This window comes from Podarcis tiliguerta (genome assembly GCF_965153285.1).
Source record: "Podarcis tiliguerta genome assembly, chromosome: 3".
NCBI lineage: Eukaryota > Metazoa > Chordata > Lepidosauria > Squamata > Lacertidae > Podarcis > Podarcis tiliguerta.
This window is the reverse complement of record NC_139536.1, coordinates 78836638-78857835: the sequence shown is the minus strand read 5'-3', so window position 1 is coordinate 78857835 and position 21198 is coordinate 78836638. Positions and strand designations below refer to the sequence as shown.

The 21198-nt window shown below is 39.9% G+C and overlaps 1 protein-coding gene and 1 long non-coding RNA gene across 3 annotated transcripts in view; both read right to left on the bottom strand.

Moving 5' to 3' along the window:
* SNAP91 (synaptosome associated protein 91) overlaps positions 1-21198 on the bottom strand; it is a 63745-nt gene that overhangs the window by 19473 nt on the left and 23074 nt on the right. The window contains exons 6-15 of one of the 2 annotated variants that reach the window (XM_083431162.1): positions 20432-20525; positions 19673-19784; positions 18964-19070; positions 18260-18301; positions 11817-11887; positions 9277-9304; positions 5840-5949; positions 5211-5314; positions 1333-1347; positions 979-1161 (exon numbers count right to left, since the gene is read on the bottom strand). In XM_083431162.1, coding sequence (XP_083287288.1) covers positions 979-1161; positions 1333-1347; positions 5211-5314; positions 5840-5949; positions 9277-9304; positions 11817-11887; positions 18260-18301; positions 18964-19070; positions 19673-19784; positions 20432-20525 — 866 coding nt within the window. Of the gene's footprint in view, positions 1-978; positions 1162-1332; positions 1557-5210; positions 5315-5839; positions 5950-9276; positions 9305-11816; positions 11888-18259; positions 18302-18963; positions 19071-19672; positions 19785-20431; positions 20526-21198 lie in introns of those variants that run through there. The other variant, XR_014508884.1, reaches the window with a different exon arrangement.
* On the bottom strand, positions 6627-9268 carry LOC310673207. The gene is made up of 2 exons (XR_014508909.1): positions 8148-9268; positions 6627-7951 (listed from the first exon to the last, which is right to left on the bottom strand). It is a non-coding gene; the product is annotated as an uncharacterized lncRNA (long non-coding RNA).

Below are 21198 nucleotides of genomic sequence, written 5' to 3'. Positions count from 1 at the left end.
TGTGTGTTTGTGTGTGTGTACTTCTTCTGAAAAGCTTGCTTTTAAAAAACAAAAAACCTTCGACTGTTCACCTCTACATAGTTCTATCTTTATTTATCGTTCCATCCTTATCCTTATTGTGATATCGATATATCACAATGTTTGGCTGGTGATATATCTCAATGTTGAAAACCAGATATCGCCTAGCCCTACTCTGAAATATAGATTAGCAGAATAGCAAAACGAGGCAAGAGAATGGCTGAGCCTCCCTCTCACTCCATCAGCCTTTGGGATGTTGCACGAGAGGAATAAACCAATGATACCTCTTCCTGCTGTGCAAGCATTTTAGCATGAAACTTATCCTGTGTCAAGAATAGGATACAATCCGTAGGATTTACAGTACTAGTAGCAGCTGCTGCTGCTGCTGCTGTGTCAACAGCGGGTCTGTGGTAGAGTCCCAAACATGGAAAGCTTGTGCAATCTCCACAATAAGCTTAATAGTAACTAGTTTCAGTGTTATCACTTCCCCTTCTCTCCCCAAGCATTATTCACAGCAGCTACATGCTGCCGACCAATGGAGCTTTCCTCCCATAGCAGTAGCAGCTTCAGAGGTGGGGTGCTTTTTGTCAGGACCACAGCATGGAGAAAAGGGTTGAATCCCACTCCTCTGTGGCCTGGTCTTCCTACCTCCCATGGCTATTTGCAGAGAGAGCGATATAAGCAACTTAATATTGTGTGTTTGTCATCCCTTGGCCCACTTCAAGTTTCCACGGCGATCACTCCCAAAAGCAACCTTGCCTTTGGAAAACTTAACATGCAAATTGGGCTATCCTGAAGCTTCCAAGTATAAGTATTACATTTTGTCAGTTCTGCAGCGAGTCTATGAAAATCAGTGGGTTTCAACAATGTTTTCTCATCCTCTTTTTTTTTTTTTTTAGAGAGAGAGAGAGAGGGAGAGAGGGAGGGAGAGGGAGGAAAAACCTCAGTGACGAAACTAACCTCCAAAGAGATCCACTTCAGCAGAAGTAGGAGCAGCGGCAGCTGTAGATGTAGCAGAAGCAGGTGCTATTTCAGTAGTAGTAGTAGCAGCAGCAGCAGCTGCAGCAGCTGGAGTGGGCTCTGTTGCAAACGGATCTGAAATCTGCGGCTCAGAACTAACACCGGAAAGCCCAGCCAGACCGTCTACAAGTCCATATATGAAGATCAAACGGAAATAGTGAGCAGAAGAGAGAGAAAGAGAGAAGGGGAAAACAAACTAACACTACATTGCAAAAAAGAGTGAAATGGCAGGACTAGGCTAATTGTGTATTAACAATTTGGAGGAACTGGGGTTAGAAATCAAGCATTACTCACCCTCTCCCAAGAGGTCTGCAGCATTGTCCATTAGAAGATAGCAATGTAAAGAAATAAGAGTTAATGATAACTGCCAGGGCCAACATGCATGCTATCCAGAAGTCATTCTCTGCCAGCGTGGGGCTATTTCAAATCAACAGGATGCTGCTCTAACTCCAGACATGCCACAGGTACCTTGCATATGGTTTTATAGGATGCAGTCTGCTTTCTTTTTTCCAAAGCTCCTAAAAACAAAGACTTAAGTGGCCGAGACTTCTCTGAAACCATTTCTACCACAGCTTCATCCAACCACATTTCATCTTTAAAAATAATCTGGACTCATCTGATGCATCATCCCCCATGTACCATTTCATTTTTCAACACCCTTGGGAAGATGAATACCACTTCACCCAACTACAGTACATTCGAAGAGTCCATCATGAAATGACACAAAAGTGTTACTATCCAACAGGCAGCGAAGGTTGATGGGTGCAAGTACTGATCAAGCCAAGTGCAACATATATAAAAAAGTTACTGAAAGAGTACAGTTCAGGCCTGTCCCGTCCCTGCTCTAACCCTCCTCCCAAAGAAAGCATCTCTTCCTGACTTGCAAACCCAGGCTTTTAAGTCATAATCTTTTAGATACCAGAGTTAGCTTTGAAAGACTCAAATTGGAAATGACCCTTCCCGTCTAAATGGACAAAAGCAGACAGCTGGGTTTATTGTTCTTGGCTATAGCTCATGGTTAATGAGCAAAGAGTTAAAGAACAAGCCCTGGATTTTTAGAACTTGCTCAGTCAAACTCTGACTCAGTAAGCCATGTCATAGAAATGATGTAAATGTAAGAAAAAGTAGGCAATACAGATGTTTCCTCGTACCACTAACTATTCCGCAGTCTGAGTAAGCAGTGATGCACTAGGAAATGTGGTACTCTCTGGTTTTTTGTTGGATTCCAGCTCCTATCAACCCCAGCCAGCAAACAGAAGAAAACATGCTGCTGACCAAACATGTCTCTTCTCTCTGCATCAGAGGCACAGAGAAGAAAGCTTAACAAGAGGTCACAACAATAGGTGCTCCACTGTAAGACAGACTGCAGTCTAGGTGTGTATTATCTGCCATGTGCATCACTGAAACTCTGCTTTCCAATTCCACACAAGAAAAAACAACCTTGAACCCTTGGTGACCACAATGTATATCTGCTGGGCTGCACTGGGCATACCAAGCCATAAAGTGTGCAGCCTTGACTTTGGGTGTAGATTAAACTGGGGAGAAGTTGTTTCACTTTAAATTTTCCTCTTAGGCAGCATGCCTACTGCCTCTCTTTCTCCAACAACTCCCCCAGTGCCCCCTATAAGAGGCTCTCTCAACCTTTTGGAGCAGATTTTGGGGGCACAGGGGAGATGAAGAGGTGGACGCAATAATCTGCAAGCCAGTTTATCACCATGACAAGAATGCCAGCTTTTAATTTATAGGTATCACTAGAAACCACATTCATGTTTCAGACCTAAAATTCCAGTTAGAAGCAACGACGACAACAAAAAAGAGCTTTGTAGCACCTTAAAAGACTGATTTCTTATGCTACCAGCTTTCATGGACTGAAGTCCACTTCATCAGCTAGATGAGATTGATTAGATTTCTGCTCTATACTGATAAATGGTGCCTTCCATCTGGACAACAACTTCCAGAGAGGGACCAGGTTTAGTCTGAAGCAGACCCTAATCTACAAAAGCTTATGCTATAATTAATTGTTAAGCATTTTTAAAAGTTGCTACAAGACTCTTGGTAGTTTTTGCTGCAAGTAGACGAACATGGCTGCTGTTCTGGAAGTCGTTAAGAAGCAGCATGAGCATAGCTCACATAAACACAATTTATATTTCAATTCACACAGTTGAACAAGACACTCCCTGCCCAGCAATAAATTGGCTGTATTATAAATCTACACACCTTTAAGGTGATACCTAAGTTCTGCATCTCCTGCCTGTTTTGGGTGCTCATATAGCCCAAGGTTTAATATTCTCAGTAGGTGTAAGAAGGCTTTCTGAGTTCTGGCAGCCTCCACTGTGGTTCCAGAGTACTGCATATTTAATGACAATTTAAGGCATTCGGGGTTTAAATGTCACATTCCTTCTACAGACGGAGAGAATTAAAGCTCAACATAGCTAGGGATATAGTGCTCTTGTTATAGGGCAAGTCACACGTAAAATGAGAACACATTTCGGGATCCGCGTTTTATTACACTAATGGCTATGCAGAGATCAGCAGAAATAGAGACCCACCTTGGATTCAACCACACTCATTCGCTGTACATTTGCCAAAATGAAAGCTTTCAAAACATGGTTTTCTTTGTGAAACAGGATTCACTATGGAATAATGAAAACTTTGAACAGATAGGCTGAATCCAAACCTCCTAGTCTGAGCTTTCTCAAAGTTCCTTGTTAAAATGAAAACAAAACCAAGTGGGTTTTTTGGGGTGGTTTTTTTTGGCAGATTTTTAATATCCCATAGACCTTACCATGCAAATGCTGCTGCTATAGTGTTCTTTAAAAAGAAAAGAAAAAAGCTACAGAAAACAGTAGTGAATGCTTCTCTCAAATGGTGACACTATCCATATACGTTTCCAAAGGACCTATTGGTTCTAAAAAATGGTTCGAGATACAGTGAGAACATCTAGCACTATTTCAGGATTTCTTTTATAAGCAACGATCCATGTAGAAGGATGACCGCACACCCTTACCAGGGGTATCATGTGCAGGTGCAGACCTAATGGATTCAATGCCAAGTGATGTCATAAGACACCCACTGGCATGAGAAACCTCTTCCTACACCTGTTACCCAGTGGTGGCAAAAGTCTTTTACCTATCAATACCCTGCCCAATTGGCCACTACTAATATTTCTATGTGCCACGTGATCCACCTGGGACAGGTCAAACACAGAAGCTTTGGGAGCTACATCCCTCTCCCCCAACACTCTGACATGCAGTATCAAACTAGAAAGCTGAAGTAGTAGCAAGTGACTGGTGTTCATCCAAGGGGTTGGAAAATTAATGTGGCCTTCTGCCAACTCTTAAAATAGTAAGGTTTGGTTTGTTAAACGCCACCACACACAACATATAGCCCTTGTGCTGGCTAGTTCCAAGAAGGATTATTGTCACCTACTAAGGGAGGAGGGGAGTGAGTCAAGGCCCTTCTCCAGATGCTCTAAAATCTTTCCTAGTAATCAGTGGCTCAGCATTTCCCCCCCAGATTAACAGTTCTGACAGGTTTCCAGTGCTGCACACCATGAAAGCAGAACTGATCCATGTCATGCTAGACCATGGTTTAACATGGTATCCAGGAGCTGCAACAAGTCTTAGGCTTGTGTGCTCTCCCATCCTGCGTATGCAAGACAATGACCTTGGCAACATTTACTTCCTTTAAAGCTGGCTTGTTGTTGCCCGAAAATCCAAGATTATGGTTTACACCAGCCTTCCCCAAGCTAGTGCCCTCCAGATGTTGTTGGACTACAAATCCCATCACTCCTGCCCTATGGCCACACTGATTGGGGGAACCAGGTTAGGAAAGGTTGCTTTACACTATGGTCATTTTAAGAAAACCAGTTTCACAACCAATGCTCTGAAGCCATTGACCAGAAAATAATGAGTTAGTGGTGCATTGTGATCCCAGGTTCCCATGCTATGACAATCCAACACTGAAGGAAACTGAAGGAAATGCTTCTCCTTCTAGCTGTGTGAGAAGAAGTGGGGCGCGGTGTGTGTGCAAGGCTCCTTACAGCTTATGCACAGTTTTGTAAACCATGGTTTAGTGTGATGTAGGAACACAGCCAGAGTGCAGTCAATGCTCAGGGGTCAAGGATTATTCTAAAAGGAGTTTTCAGAGGTCTGTGATCAGAAAGTTTTTACCTCCCCATGAAGTTGCTCCAGCAGGAGCTGCTGAAGCTGCTTGCGCAGTAGTAGATGTAACGTCTGGCAGAAGGTCTAGAAGATCACTGGAGGGTTTGGAAGCACTGTTGCAGAAATAAGACAGAAAAGAATTTTAGGATGAAAGCTGTAGGTGTAGTTTTGAAATGGTGTACTAGTCTTGTGAAGACGTCGCTATCCCTCTGTCCTGATCAGTGCCTTGTAGAACTAGAAGCAAGACATTGGGAGATAGCACTGCATGTGTGTGTGTGTCAGACGCATGCATTAAGAGTTGTGCACACTCATACTTTGGGTACTATGAAAGAGCTTGCTCACAATGAGCTTAAGATGGTCTTTCCAACAGTGTGAAAGAAGTAGAGAACTTATAAAATACAGGCAATGACCAATCTATGTGCATCCAATTGGCTCATGACCATGCATGCGCACATCTCCGCAACCCGGAAGTTGGTGGAAAAGGGGCCAGAACAGGAAAGAGCACTCCACTGACATGTTGGTCGTTGCCTGTATATATCGAAAAAGACAACTTTACCCATATCATCACTCTTTAAACACAACTTTAAAAAATAATAATAAATAAATGAGTATGTATTTTTATTTGTTGCTTAACTAACCTGACTGGAGCCGCTGTAGATGATGTTGCAAAGAGATCAACTGGAGGAGATGTATCAATACTTTTTGCCGGGGTGGAATTGGGAGACGTAACAGTTGTGGCTGGGGAAGACTGGACAAGAAAAACTCATAAGTACACAACATGCACTTAATTTTTCAGCAGCTGCTATCTTAAAAGCACCTTTACTATTTTAATGTAAAAAAAGAGGTCAACAGTGTAGTCCTGTGCATGTCTGCTCAGAAGTAAACCCAATGAAGTTCAATGGGGCTTACTACTAGGTAAGCGTGAATAGGCTTGCAGCGTAACGTGATTAAATCCCCTCCCAATAAAGAGGTCCATCTCAAACTTTCACTTCCTCTATCATTAGCCCATAAAGAGGAATCATAAGCATGTGTTAAAAAGACAAGTGCCAAATTCAGTAGATACAGAAGTTACTTTATTAACAGCGAGTTAAAAGGCCTTTGAATTTTAGGTCTCTAGTTCACAGTGGCTCAATATTATCTGGGGATCAGTGGCTAAGCAAGATCTCAGATTTCACTGCCATGACAGAAGCTGGAAGCCTGCCAACATCCATCTAGGAAAAGATCCCATCAGCGTATCTTCAAGGCAACGGTGTTCCTCTGCTGCTGAAGGCCACGGGTAAAATCTCCCCCCCCCCCCATGTACTCAAGTGTTGTTGTTTTTTCTAAGAGACTTTGTGTATCTTCAGTCTAGGAGGAACTTAAGATATGGCACCCAGACACTAGGCACCCTATTTGATGGCTTAGAAATTATTATTTTTTTTAAAAAAAAACCAACAACAATAGCTTCAACAGAGACAGAGGAAACTAAACTCCCACTTCAATCCTTGCAGGAAAACGCCATTATTTTCCAGGTTCACATTTAGAATGTGACAACTGCATTCATCTGATATGAAACTGTGCCCTTATCAAATAGTTCTGCAGACAAAACTGTAATCAGTATAAAAAACAACTTGACAATTCTGAGACTTGGAATAGTTTGTTCTTTGTGTTCAGGTGTATGGTTTCAGAGAATAGGGCTTTTGACACCAGAATTTAGAAAGAAACATAAAGGCAGGATTTGCATGATGTATGAAATAGAACCTAATCTATAACTGTTCCAGTTGCAACATTTCTAGGTAAGATAAATGACTGTGCTGTAAATTGGTAATAAAACCTACTCAGAAGGGACAGGCAGGTCTAGACTTAACCCTGAGATCCAACCTGAACCTGGTGCAAGATTGTCATAGCCTTCTGGAACAGGGATCTCAGCTATTCACAGTAAACCATAATTAATATTTTACTGTGCACAAACCAATCACACCCTTTTCACTCCTTTCCACTAGTGCTGAGTAGAAACAAATCATGATCCAACTTAACAGCAGAGGTTGTAGTTTGTTTTGCTCAGATATGCCACAATAAGTAAACGAAGAACAAAAGGTGGACACAAACTGTTTTCTGGGGAGCAAAATAGACACAATCCATGGATAAAATGCAAAAGCAAAAGCAAAGGAACACAATGTTTCTTCCCGGTGCTAGCAAAGCAGAGCTAAGTGGGCACAATTAGTTAGCTTATGAATGATAAAATTATTAAGTATAGTTTACTGCAATGTCCTCATTGCACCCAATCTGTGGTTTAAATGGGAAGCTGTCCTAGAAATCCAACATATTCACATTTACATTTTAGAAGAGGAAACTTTCTATAAATGAGTGGATTAGTAAAAAGGGAGTGTCAGGGGAGTTGAATCTCAGCAGTATTCTTGCAACTTTTTAAACGCCATGATATGAAAAGGCCCAACAAATACAAATAAGTTCAAGAGGACGTCAGTGCAGGGCAACAAGCAAAACCAAGGAAGTTATCAAAGGCAAGAAACCTTCCCTTAAATAATGATCATCTGTCCAAAAGAGAACACAAAGAGTACGAAGCCTAAAACAAACATACAGAGAAAGCATATCTTGCCAGAAGTATTAAGACAAAATAATAAAAATGGCTTTAAACACAAGGAGGTAAGTAACCAGGGATGTAGATGACAATGGTATGAAAGTTCTACTAGAAAAGGATAGGGAGATTGAAGAGAAGCTGAATGAATTGTTTGCACTGGTCTTCAGTGTACCTAACTGTGTACTTAACAGTGTACTTAACTGAGCCTGGATAGCTCAGTTGGTTAGACCATGGTGCTGATAACGCCAAGGTTGCAGGTTCGATCCCTGTATGGACCAGCTGCATATTCCTGCATTGCAGGGGGTTGGACTAGATGATCCTCAGGGTCCCTTCCAACTCTACAGTGCTATGCTATGCTATGATTCTACCAGTTGTTGGGGAGTTTATAGCTATTCCTGAACTGTTTCTCTCAGGTGCGGATTCTCAAAAACAGAGTGAAACAGGTGACAAGAGGATGAAGTTTTAGGGCTAACTGACAAATTTTAAAATACAGTGGTACCTTGGGTTACATACGCTTCAGGTTACATATGCTTCAGGTTACAGACTCCGCTAACCCAGAAATAGTGCTTCAGGTTAAGAACTTTGCTTCAGGATAAGAACAGAAATTGTGCTCTGGTGGCGTGGCAGCAGCAGGAGGCCCCATTAGCTAAAGTGGTGCTTCAGGTTAAGAACAGTTTCAGGTTAAGTACGGACCTCCGGAACAAATTAAGTACTTAACCCGAGGTACCACTGTAACATGTTACCAGGTCTGGCAAACAATGGAAGATTCTTTAAAGACTCAGATGCGAAGCTGCTGAACTGCCCAACAACAACAAAAATGTACAAACTGTCACTAAAATGAGCTTTCTAATACCAGAGGATGCTATAATAGCCATTCTAATTCCAGTTTTAAATAAGGGATGAGGAACATAAAAAGTTACAGGGTCATTAACTGGGTAGATTGGTAGCAAGAATTATTAGCATGCCTTACAGAAGGGGTAGCCAACCTTCAGATTTCCTTCAGATGTCCCTGGGCCCACTCAGTTCTTATCATCCCTGGACATTGCCCATGCTGGCTGGGGCTGATAAGAGTTGGAGCCCAACAACATTTATTTATAAAAATATTTATACACTGCTATATTGATTTTATTGTTTTAGTTCTCTAGAAGCCACCTCAAGTATATATATCTGAGACAGAAAGGTAGAATATAAATTATAGTAAATAAATACAAAACACCAGTTTTGCAAATATCTATAAAAGCACCTGATTTTCCTTTACCACATGATCCAAATAAATGTGTAAACAGAGTCACTACTTAAGTTTGTGGGAAAGAGAGAAGATGCAGCTATAGACGTCTGGGTTTGATTACTCATTCATGTAAAATCCTCCTGCACACAGAATTAGCACATCAATCAAGATACAGTTGGGCTTCTAACAAATCTTTTACATTTACATTTCTTAAACACTTGTGTTAAGAGAGTAACTCTATCTAGCTATTATAACATTAAAATGTTTACCTTGCCCAAGGGTGAAGGAGCGCCAGAGCTAGAAGAATTAATGTAAGAAAATTTTTGAATGCAATACACTAGGAATATCTTAAGCAGACTTGAAGGCTGGAGTATAATGCCACAGTCTATAGCAAAGAACAATAATACCTTCTACTCTAAAAGCTTAGGAATTAAATGAAAATTCAGGTCTGTAAAACTTTAGTTGAAGATTGGTTATTCTCCCTGAATATCAAATGCAGTCAATGAAATGTACAAAGAGATGCCATGACTCAGTGGTTAAGCACATTTCCTCTGCATATAGAAAGTCCCAGTTTCCTTCACTTAAAGAATCACATCTGCATACTTTTAAAGCACACAGACTTCTCCCAAAGAATCTTGGGAACTGTAGTTTAACCCTCACAGTGTTAAATTCCCAGCAATCCATAACTACAGTGCCCAGAGTCCTTTGAGGGGGTGGAAATGTGTTTTGAATGTGCTTTAAACATACAGCATGTATGGAGCCTCAGATAGCAGCAACAAAACCTCTACCTGACCCTTTATGGGGCCACTAGGTGTCAAAGGAAACAATTATGGGCAACATGATCTGCCTCTGTAAATAAGGCGGCAGCTTCTTATGTTCCAATACTACTTAGGAAATACAGTGGTACCTCGAGTTACATACGCTTCAGGTTACAGACTCCGCTAACCCAGAAATAGTGCTTCAGGTTAAGAACTTTGCTTCAGGATAGGAACAGAAATCGTGCTCTGGCAGCGTGGCGGCAGCAGGAGGCCCCATTAGCTAAAGTGGTGCTTCAGGTTAAGAATGGACCTCCGGAACGAATTAAGTACTTAACCCGAGGTAGCACTGTATATATTTTTAAAAACCTTTTTAGTATAACTGAGGTTGCTTGTTTGCATATTACTCTATGCAGCTACATTGCTAAAGCAGACACAAAAATGTAATAGGAGTTGTTTTGATCATTAACGTGGGATATGTCAGACACCTTCATGGGATTTCCTGCAAAATTTCTATCGATTGTTCACCTGAGCAAATTCTCCAAATTAATCTAAGCAGCATTTATCAGAAACTCATTAAAAATCAGAACCATCAGCCCAGTGAAGACTTTAGCTGAATAGTATAAAAGGTAAAGGTACCCCCTGACCGTTAGGTCCACTTGCAGACAACTCTGGGGTCGCGCGCTCATCTTGCTCTATAGGCTGAGGAAGCCGGCGTTTGTCCAAAGATAGCTTCTGTGTCATGTGGCCAGCATGACTAAGCTGCTTCTGGCAAACCAGAGCAGCACACATAAACACCGTTTACCTTCCCGCCAGAGTGGTACCTATTTATCTACTTGCACTTTGACGTGCTTTCGAACTGCTAGGTGGGCAGGAGCTGGGACTGAGCAACGGGAGCTCACCCTGTCATGGGGATTCGAACCACCGACCTTCTGATCGGCAAGTCCTAGGCTCTGTGGTTTAGACCACAGTGCCATCTGTGTCCCAGCTGAATGGTATATGCCTAGTTAAATCAAATTTGTATTAGCTAAGTTCAATGTAATTGACATTGATATTTTCAATCAAAAGGTAACTTAAAATTTAACAAAAGTTACCCACTCTGTTAAAAAAGAAATACAGTATTTCATACTTTTTCATTTCCAGTAAGAACACATAAGAATCAACGTTTTATAAAATAATGTGTGTTCCTAATTCAGTCTACCCTTCTCAACTAAAACTGAACCCACACCAGTCTACAAGACTTTGAATTGAAATACATAATTTACTATCCTTTTAGTTCAGAAATGCATTTTTAATTATGAAAATCAAAGTGTTTTTTTCTGTTTCAAAGTGTAATTCATAGGCATTTCATTTTTGAACACAGTTCTAGGTCTGTATCACAGAATTAAAGTTAAGCAAGGCCTATCGCTTCACTAAGAGATGCTAGAAGAGACACATGCTGTATAATATATACATGCATAACATTAGTGTGTATATTTACTTACCCCTCACTAAGTTGCAAAACAGCCATGTACATAAACAAAACAAAAGGGAGGCACATGTAAAGAAACATTTGTTAATTACAGCTTAATTAACAGCTTGATAAACAAATAGCCTAGAATGTGTTTGGTCAAGACACTAGGAAACTGTTACTGAACATGCATGGTATACATACAGCTGAGAAATATTAATATGCTTAGTAAGTGTTATTTATTTATTACATTTATATCCCATCTTTCCTCTAAGAAGCTCAAGGTGGCAGACATGGCTCTCGCCCTCCCCCTTCCCCATTTTATCCTAACAATTTTATCCTCAGCAACTGCCCTACTCTGCTGCCACAGTTTTATGTTGGAGCTATCCTAACATCCTATAACCCCAAATCTAAATAAAGCAAGCATGGGCAGGTCTTATGCTCTGTTTGCTAGGCTGGGGTGCTCCCTTATGAGGAAGAACTAGGTGCTGGTTTTGGTGCAGTCTGAATATAACAAGGGTATTTAGGTACAGATAACCAAGCTGATAGGATTAGAGTTGCAGTGTAACAACTTCACATACAGCTCTATCACCTTTCTGCATACCTGTTTCCAGGTTTCTTTCCTTCCAAACTGTTTAGATGTTGTTCAAGAGTCTCCATAAGACTACTGGGAGCCTAAGATAGATAAGGAAAACAAGTTACTCATTTAAAACTAAAGAGTAAGAGCAGCAGCTTGGGAAGTCCAACATGAACTCCATCTCTTCTCGGAACTAGTCATAACCAGTTACATGCATTTACATGCCATCATCTTAATTCCAAAACACAGCTTTGAGAAAGGAACACCACTTCCATGCTGCTATTGAAACTATTATTCTTTGGTTAGAGTACATTGAATATTGTTTTTATTATTAGTCAGAAAACGAAAGTATGAGTCATCGTGCATTAGAAATTAACAACAGCACAGGCATTCACAGGTCAAAGTTGCCAATAAATCTAAAATAGATACTTGCATGCATAACTAGAGTTTCTGCATTCAACCTAATTAGCTTAACCAAATTTTCCCCAGTCCTCCACACAAGTAGAACTGCAACATAGGTCAGAACTACATATTACAAAATGGACAAAGTGCAGCTGCTCCCTGTTTTTAATCTCTTGTTTCTGTAACATTAATATAATGCATGAAATGTTGTCATCATGCCACAGCTCTCCCAACATTGACCAGTGATATGAGAGAGGGATTCACAGTGCAATAACACACATTGGGCTGTATTATCAAGAGATGGCAGGCATTTTGTCTCTGCTATAAATACTGTGTTTATGCTGCAGGTCCAAATATTTCCCAGAAGGAGTACATAATTACTTTTTCCAGACCAGAAACCAGGCTGCTGCTGCTTCTTCTTGTTTTTTGTTTTTTTTTAAAAAAAGGCTGGGAATATAGTATTTTACATTCTAAAGTGAAGTTTAAAAAATGAGATAAAGGTTTGACACAAGTATTAGTTCTGCAGTTACAGAATAATGCAATTCGATCGATCGATTGATTGATTTCCCCCCTTTGATCCCTTCAATATTATTTTTTAAGACAGAGTTCCCAACATGCGCTTGCTGTTGTTACAATGAGAAAGGAAAGGTAAGTACAGTAAGAATGACTAAGAGTGTCCTTAGCTCCTCCAGGATAAAAATAGTGCCTAGATAAGCAGATTTCCACAAAGTCACTGATGAAAGAAGAAAACTTCAGAGGTACAGAAGTGGATGCAAACCATATTTTATCAAGATTACCGGTTCATCAATTGTATAGTCTTTAAATGGGGACTTTTCATTATCACCACTGTTTTTCAGATCACACAGAACTCTGGTCAGCAACACCTAAGGGTTTTTTTTTTACATACATAAAATAAGATTTACACAGAAATTAAGCAGGTTACCCGGAACAATGTGCAAAAACTTGCTGTTTGGACTATATTAGCAATGCATAGAGCCCTAAATCCTTTGAGATTAACAGTCTTAACCCTAAACAGAGGCTTCTACAATATAACAGATGAACTCTTTCACAGGGCAGTGCTTTAGTTTATAAGCAGTTGCCCAAACCTCAAAAGTCAACTTCAAATGTTGCTAAAAGAGAAAGCATTAGATACATATGTTAATAAATTTAGCATCTTACTTGCTTCTAATCTGTAATACCACATTTACTTGAATGTAATACGCACTTTTTTGGCCAAATTACGTTGTGAAAATTAGGGTGCACATTATACCATATTTTTCCAAGTATAAGGAAAAGGCTAGGTTTTTTTCCTAAAAAATAATGTCAAAAATTAGGGGGCGTCTTATACTCTGGACCATCTCCCCCCATTTTCTTAAATCCAAGTCCCTAAAAATAGGGGGCGTCTTATGCATGGGGTGTCTTATAGACAGAAAAATACAGTATTTGATGGTGCATTAGAGTCGATTGCAAGCCTGAAAAACACTGCTGGCACAGCAAATACTTTTTTGGTTTCAAGGTTTTGAAAACTGAAGTGTGCATTAGATTCACATAAATACGATGTGTGAAGCAGTGCTATTGGTTCTGGCTTTCCTGGGTTGTAGATAAATTTTTTTAAAGGAACAAAGGGCAAGAGTGAGGATGATACAGCTGGCTTAGGAACACTAACAGCGCAGGCTAATTCTAGAGAGAAAAAGCCATGTAACTCTCTTCTGCTGTTAGCAAAGGACATATCCCTAAGATTCTTATTATAATATGTGAAATTAATGGGGCTTACACTAAAGGTGCAGATCTCATCTCTTAGTGCACTAATGACAGCCTTCTCTAAAATGGTTTTTAGAATATAAACTCCACTTAGAATGCATTGTAGTAATAACACTCCATGTCCTGCATAGTACTAATGATACCAAGTACTTATCTCAAATAAAGTACTTGATAGCAAGAACAAATCCTCCTCTTAGCGATAGAGTTAATTAGTATTTCTAGCCACCACCATAAACTGCGAATGTAGTTAATGGAGCAAGGAACATCTTTAGGATGTTGAGTACACAGCCACGAAATGTGTTCCACATCTCACTAAATACAACGAATTAATATGCAGTCACCCAGAAGGCGGCATGATTTAAATCGAGTGTCCTTATTCATCTATTTTCCAAACAAGCATGCAAATTGACTGGTTGCTATAAACAATTAAAGTATGTCAATTTGCAATTACACTAGGCCTTTATACTACCTAGGAACATATTCCAAAACTTTATAATCTCCCTGACAATGCAGTATGGGTAAGCAGCTAAGAAAGAAGGGTGAAACCAGATTTTATGAATAGGGATAATGTTAATTGCCTTTGGAGTTCCCAGTTATGGATGTTTATTGTTTATTGAAACCAAGGAAAAGTAACCATGGCCTTGTTTAAACATGGTTTGTTTGGTCACATCATTGCACAAACTCACCAAGCTACAGAAGTACAAGGCAAGACCAGCTAGAAAACAAAACAAGTTCTGGAGGAACAAACTGTTGCTTGTTTGCTTATCTGTGATATGACAACTCATGGTTGACTGAATAAGCTATGGCTAAAGCAAGCCTTGGCTTATAATTATCTGAAAAACAGCAAATGTTTTCAGACAGAAGTGATTTTAAGAGACTGTCATTATAGCCTTTGTATTATGTTCAAATGTAGTGTCACCCTTTTAAAGGGGCCCCTTAAAACTTTTATATGTTTTTTCAATTTAAAAATATTAATATAAATAAACAAGGTCATTTTAAGTGGTGAAAATAAAGTTTCAAGAACTGGATCAATAAAATCAGTTGACTGTCAAAAGACTAAGCAAGGTGTCAACACAAGCCTCTATATGGAAGACATTTCAGAGACTGGGCAGATGCTCTCTTGCATTCCAACATACTGAACTTCACACACTGGGTGAGGGGAATAATGAACAGGACCTCAGCTTCTGAACAGAATGCCAGAGTAGGTTCAGAGAACCAAAGAATGTGGCCTGTAAGGTTTCTGGAGCCAGACCATTTCAGCTTTAAAAGGTTAAGACCAGCTTTTGAATTTGAGCCAAGACAAACTGGTAGCTTGTGCAGCTCAATCACTGATGGTGATGACTAAAAAATAATAATAGATTCTTATCCACTGTTTTTCATGTTGGAAATCCCATCCACTCTCTTTAATTTGGCTCTGTTTCAATTTTACTCTCATTGGCTTCTCCACTTGCACTCCTCTGCCATAGCCCAGCACTACTCAAGGAGAGATAATGTCAAGACAAGAAAATGCAAGCTGGGTGGCCATACTTCATAAAAATGCTGCCTAAAATGACAAACAAAACATCACTGCCTTGCTAACTTTTCACCCCAAATGTACACCAGGAATCTGAGCAAAACCATTGAAGATTAACCCTTTGGATACTTGTGAGAACCATGTAACTTACCGATAATGTAACTATCAATAATAACTCACAAAGAGCAGCTGAATACAATTTCCCTATATCCAGGCTCAGTTAGCTACTGACTAGAACTGAAAGTTGTGCTGTCCCTATCTTGACTAGCATAGAGGCACCAACTTATATTAACCCCCACAATAATTCTCATTGGACTTTCACATATGACTAGGCCATTTACATATTTTCTGTTTTATGAAAGCACACAGCACCTGGGCATGTGTAGGGAGAAAACACCATAGAGGAAAAATTAAATCAGGGAAGTAGGTTCAGGGGTTAGTCCTCATCTGCAGGTGCAGTATTGTAAGCAACAACAACAACAACAATCTATAAATTAAACAATGCTAAGCAAGAGACCTTTGGCATGAAGGAAGACAGTCGCAAGGTACTCCTTCTGCTGAGCTATATTTAAAGTTCCCACCACCCCCGGATATTAAAATAGCTTTTCTGTGAAAAAACACAAGCTTCAGCAGAAGAAAAAGCATATATATTTTTTACTCTTTTTATCTCTTACTCTGCCATATCATACACCTGTTTCAATGAGGCTGGGGATTAGCCAGCATATTGCTTTTCTTCAGAGGACACACACTGGTGTGTGCAGTAAAATATTTGAATTGATCATGCTCCAAAGCTCTCTTATTAGTAAATCCTCAAAAAGTAAACAAGAATGGAAAACTAACAGCATTCCGGCAACCCTAACTGAACTGTCATGAGTTTTCTTAAGGCAATCTTCCAAAGGGCTGCAAAAGCCTACAGAAGCACAGGAATGCTTATTGAAGAATGAAAGAGAGTCCACCACCTTCAGAAGGAGTCCGTTCCACTGTCAAACAGCTCTTACTGTCAGAAAGTTCTTCCTTATGTAGTTGGAATCTCATTTCTTGTAACTTGAAGCCATTGGTTTGGATCCTAGCCTCTGGAGAAGGAGATAACAAGCTAGCTCCATCCTCCACATCGTGTCACACTACACTTTATTTGAAGATGACTATCATATCTCCTCTCAGTCTCCTCTTATCCAGGCTAAACATATCCAACTCCCTCAACTGCTCCTCCTAAGGCTTGCTTTCCAGACGCTTGATCATCTTGGTTGCCCTCCTCAACACACATTCCAGCTTGTCCATATCCTTCCTAAATCGTGGTGCCCAGAACTGGACACAGTACTCCAGGTATGGTCTGACAAATACTAGAATACCGTGGTTCCATTGATCAGGACATTATCCTTCTATTAAGGATAGCAGCCTAGAATAGCATTAGCTTTTTTCGCTGCTGCATCACACTGTTGACTCATGTTAAACCTGTGGCCTACAAGACCCCTAGATCCTTTTCTCACATGTACTACTGGCAAGCTGGTTCTTCCTGCCTAAATGTAGAGCCTTACATTTGTCCCTTTTGAAATTCATTTTGCTAGTTTGGACCAATCTGTTATGGTCATATTGAATCCCAGTTCTGCCTTCTGTGGCATTAGCTACCCCTCCCAGTTTGGTGTCATCCAAGTTGTTTATAAAGACATTGAACAACAACAGATCCAGGACAGAACCCTGAAGCACCCCACTTGTCACTTTTTTCCAGGATGATGAGGAACCATTCGTGAGCACTCTCTGGGTTCGATGAGTCAGCCAGCTATGAATCTAGCCCACATTTTACCAGCTTCTCCACAAGAATGTCATGGAGGACTTTGTCAAAAGCCTTACTGAAATTAAGACATACTATGTCCACGGCATTCCCCTGATACACCAAGCTTGTAACGATCAAAAAAAGAAACGAGATTCATCTGGCATGACTTATTTTTGAGAAATCCATGCCGGGTCTTTGTAATCACAGCACCCTGTTCTAACAGACCGACTGTTTAATTATCTGGGAGGTCAACTAACAGAGGTCATGCTGCTGTGCAGTTGAAGGTAAAGCAATCTCATTTATATGCAAGAGTCTTAATGATTAATCTCAAGGATAGGGATGCCACAATAATGTTTTTAAGTGTTCGATCCCTTGATTACATTTCTGTGTAACGACTTAGCAGCATACTTCCTAGGCCTTTAAAATGTGGTCCACATGTATTCTTACATAAATGTTTACAGCAATTCTGTAAGGAAAGCCAATGTTACTCCACATTACAGATGGGAGCTGAGAGATAGGCTTTCCTGTGGTCATCCAGGGAACAGAGATTTAACTCGAATTCTTGACCAGTACACTAGCTCTCTGGCTTCTGGTAATTTATCACCTTATCCTTAGTCGTATTATGGCAGCCCTAAACTTGTCTCTTGTCTAGAGACAAAAGGTAACCCAGTGAAAGTGATGTCATGGACTAGGTCAAAGCATGGATTCAGTACTTAAGAATTTCCTCTCCCAGATGCATTACTCACACTCTCAGCTTCTGGGATCAATCTGCACCTCTGGAAGGGAGAAGAAATATGCAGTCTTTTCATTGCTTATCTCTTAATTAAATGTGGCCTTAAAAATGAAGTCCTCTTCTGGGAACAAAAAGCGGATTGACATCTGTCAAAATAGTTGCTGTTTTCAGGAGGCATATGCTGATGTTTAAAATATGAGTAACGCCATTAGGTTGCATGCTAAATGAACAGAAGTCATTTTTGCTATTGTTAAACCAACCACCAAGCTAAATATAATTTAGGAACTTACTTGTGTAAGATCAGGAATGTCTCCTTTATCAATTCCAATTTGCTGTGGATAATGAAAAAATAATAATTCAGAAATGTTCTTTTGTTTATGCTTAACAAGCCCAGAAATACTAAATAGCTCAATTTGACTACTGCATCTGAACTGTGATTTTAACTCACTTTGAAGCTCCATTTGTAATATCCACATCCAGGTGCTTTAAAATTAATGCATATTTGTAGAAATATGCAATACATTCATTGCCCTACAAAACTGCAACTCTGGATGGAGAACTTCTCTCAAACACAGATGGAGGCAGCAAAACGTTTGTGCACAGAGCTGGTCCCAGGCTGTGTCTTTCTGACCCGCTCCACGCATAAAAATGAATGCCGAAAATTGAAGAACTCATATCTATTTAAAGATGGGTTTTCCCTAACTTGGGATATAAAAATTGCTGTTCTGTCAGAAAGATAATGATGCAGCAGCTATTCCCACCAGCAGGCTGCTGGTCTACTACTATCATCTTAACTGGTATAACATGAATATACTGTAGAAGGCCAAAGCAGAGACTAATGTTATTTTATTTGCATTTTGGTGACATCCTGAACAGCTAACACTAAACTACATTGTGTAGTTTAGTTTGCTATCAAGTAGATAATTGTGGGGGAAATCACATGCCTAGATAGCAACCATAACAACCAACATGCCGCAGTGGAAGATTCACTTACCTCTGCAACTTTGAGGAATTCTGATACTCTCGTCATTCTAGTCAGAAACCGCTTGTAAATCTCAAGAGCATCTTTGCACTGTCCCTTCTTCATTTCAAAGAATTTCTCTGGAATAAGTGACATATTCATTTTTAATCCACAAAACTTTTACATTATTCATACCAAGTCTTCATCAGCAGATTATTGCACAAGCAGAAAAGCACTTCTGCATATGCTCAGCAGCCCTGCTCAATTCCTTGGCTTTCCCTGTCCTGCTGCAAACTTTCCATGCCCAGTCTCTCACTGTTCCTGAACTCCATGCGGCGCTGGCTGCAGAAGGCTGCACTATGAGACCAGCAGCCATGACTAACTGCTGCTTTGGATCCAAGTTTGCTGAAGCTATGAGAGGGGCAATGAGAGAAACACTTGGGGTTTCCAAGTGAAAATATGTGTTGATAAACCATATTTCTTAAAGACACTAGCCTCTGCTGTGCCTTGATCTTCCCAAAGGAAACAATGCTGGGTATGTGGCGGAACCCCTGGAATCTTGCAACGCTTTTGGAATTTGGGGTGGCATGGAACAATATAGAAAAGAACACAGCTGAATGTGAGAGAATCATGCGCTTGGAAAATAAGATGGCTTCTTCCTCTCTTAACAAGATTAAGCTGCAGAACTATTATTCTCTTGGAGCAATGTAACGTTAAAAACATGCTACATCAAGTTACTTACCTAATAAGTTAATAACTCCATCATTGTAACAAGCGAAGAGCTTGATGAGATCTTTGAACAGAAGCATAAATGCAGCATTTATAACACCATTTGTCAGCTCATTTGGATGAACCTACATAAAAATTAGAACCCATGGTTGTTAATTGTGATTTGAAATGTTGGAGCTATGTCATATCTTAGAACAAAGTTAAATACTATTGAATATGTACATTGCTCAGGCACACGCAGGACTGAAGTCTGTTTCATGCATATAAACAGAATATACAAATTATGTGTGAAAATCCAGACAAATCTGAAGCAAATTTAAAGTACCAAGGTTCATCTCATTTCAAGGGAACAACAGGAGCTGGAGAAAAACTTCATTTCTGCCTCTCAGATATATCCAAATTCTATCTCTCTCAACTGTTGGAAAATACAATGATGCAAAAGGGAAAATGCACCGACAAACAATCCTCAGCATGATATTGCACAACTGTGAACAATGCACACTTTGTGTGTATGTACGTGTATGTGCTGCTAGCGATCGGAAGACCAAGTTTTGTTATGGACCTTCAGTTAAATGCAAAAATGTTATTCAGTATGGTTCAATTCACAATTTTCTGCCACATTCTTTCTGCACTTTGGAGAAGCTTGCCAAAAGAAATAAGAAGTTAGTACAAGTTCATAAGGTTTGAAGTTATATTATGTTTCTACAGTGACCTAAAGTGGGAAGTGTTTTCCTTTTATCATAAAAGAATTTAGAAAACTGTAAATACATACATCAAATTCAAGAAGTGCATCTATTTGTCCTTGTAATATTGGCATACTCTTCAGTAATTTTTCTGGAACCATTGTCCTCATTACACCCTCCGCCCTGGAAGAAAAAAAAATCAAGCTACAACCCCAAAAAATCTCATAGGCGTTATTTGGTAACTAATAACAAAATTAAAGCTTTACAGCAGGGTTTCCAAAACTTGGGTCTCCAGCTGTTTTTGGACTACAACTCCCATCATCCCTAGCTAGCAGGACCAGTGGTCAGGGATGAAGGGAATGTAGTCAAAAAAACAGCTGGAGATCCAAGCTTGGGGTTTCCCTGCTTTAGACTGAAGACTGAGATTCAAATTAAAGTGGATAGTATTTCATTCTAGGAAAAGGTTTAATTAGGAGGCACCTTATTATAGAATGAGAGAAACATGTAGTGCTGAAAAAAGATGGCAGGGTAGGAAAAATGATCCTGATTTTGGTCATCAAACCCTGCTTCTATAGACAAATAGTAGCTCCAACATTTCTCTGATAGTACTTGCTTTTCCACAAAGCACACTCCAATGTCTCAACTACTTACCTGAAGTACTGAAGATTCATTAAGGTCAAACCTTTACATCACTGATTAAATCAAGCATGCACTGTGTTTTACACTGTAATTTCACTCTGTGGAGAATAATGCACTATTTTTAAATATTCTATTAATCCACAGATAATGGTAAAAGATGCAGTACAGCGGAACATCCAACCATGTACAGATGTTCTGTGTTTCAGATTAAAGACAC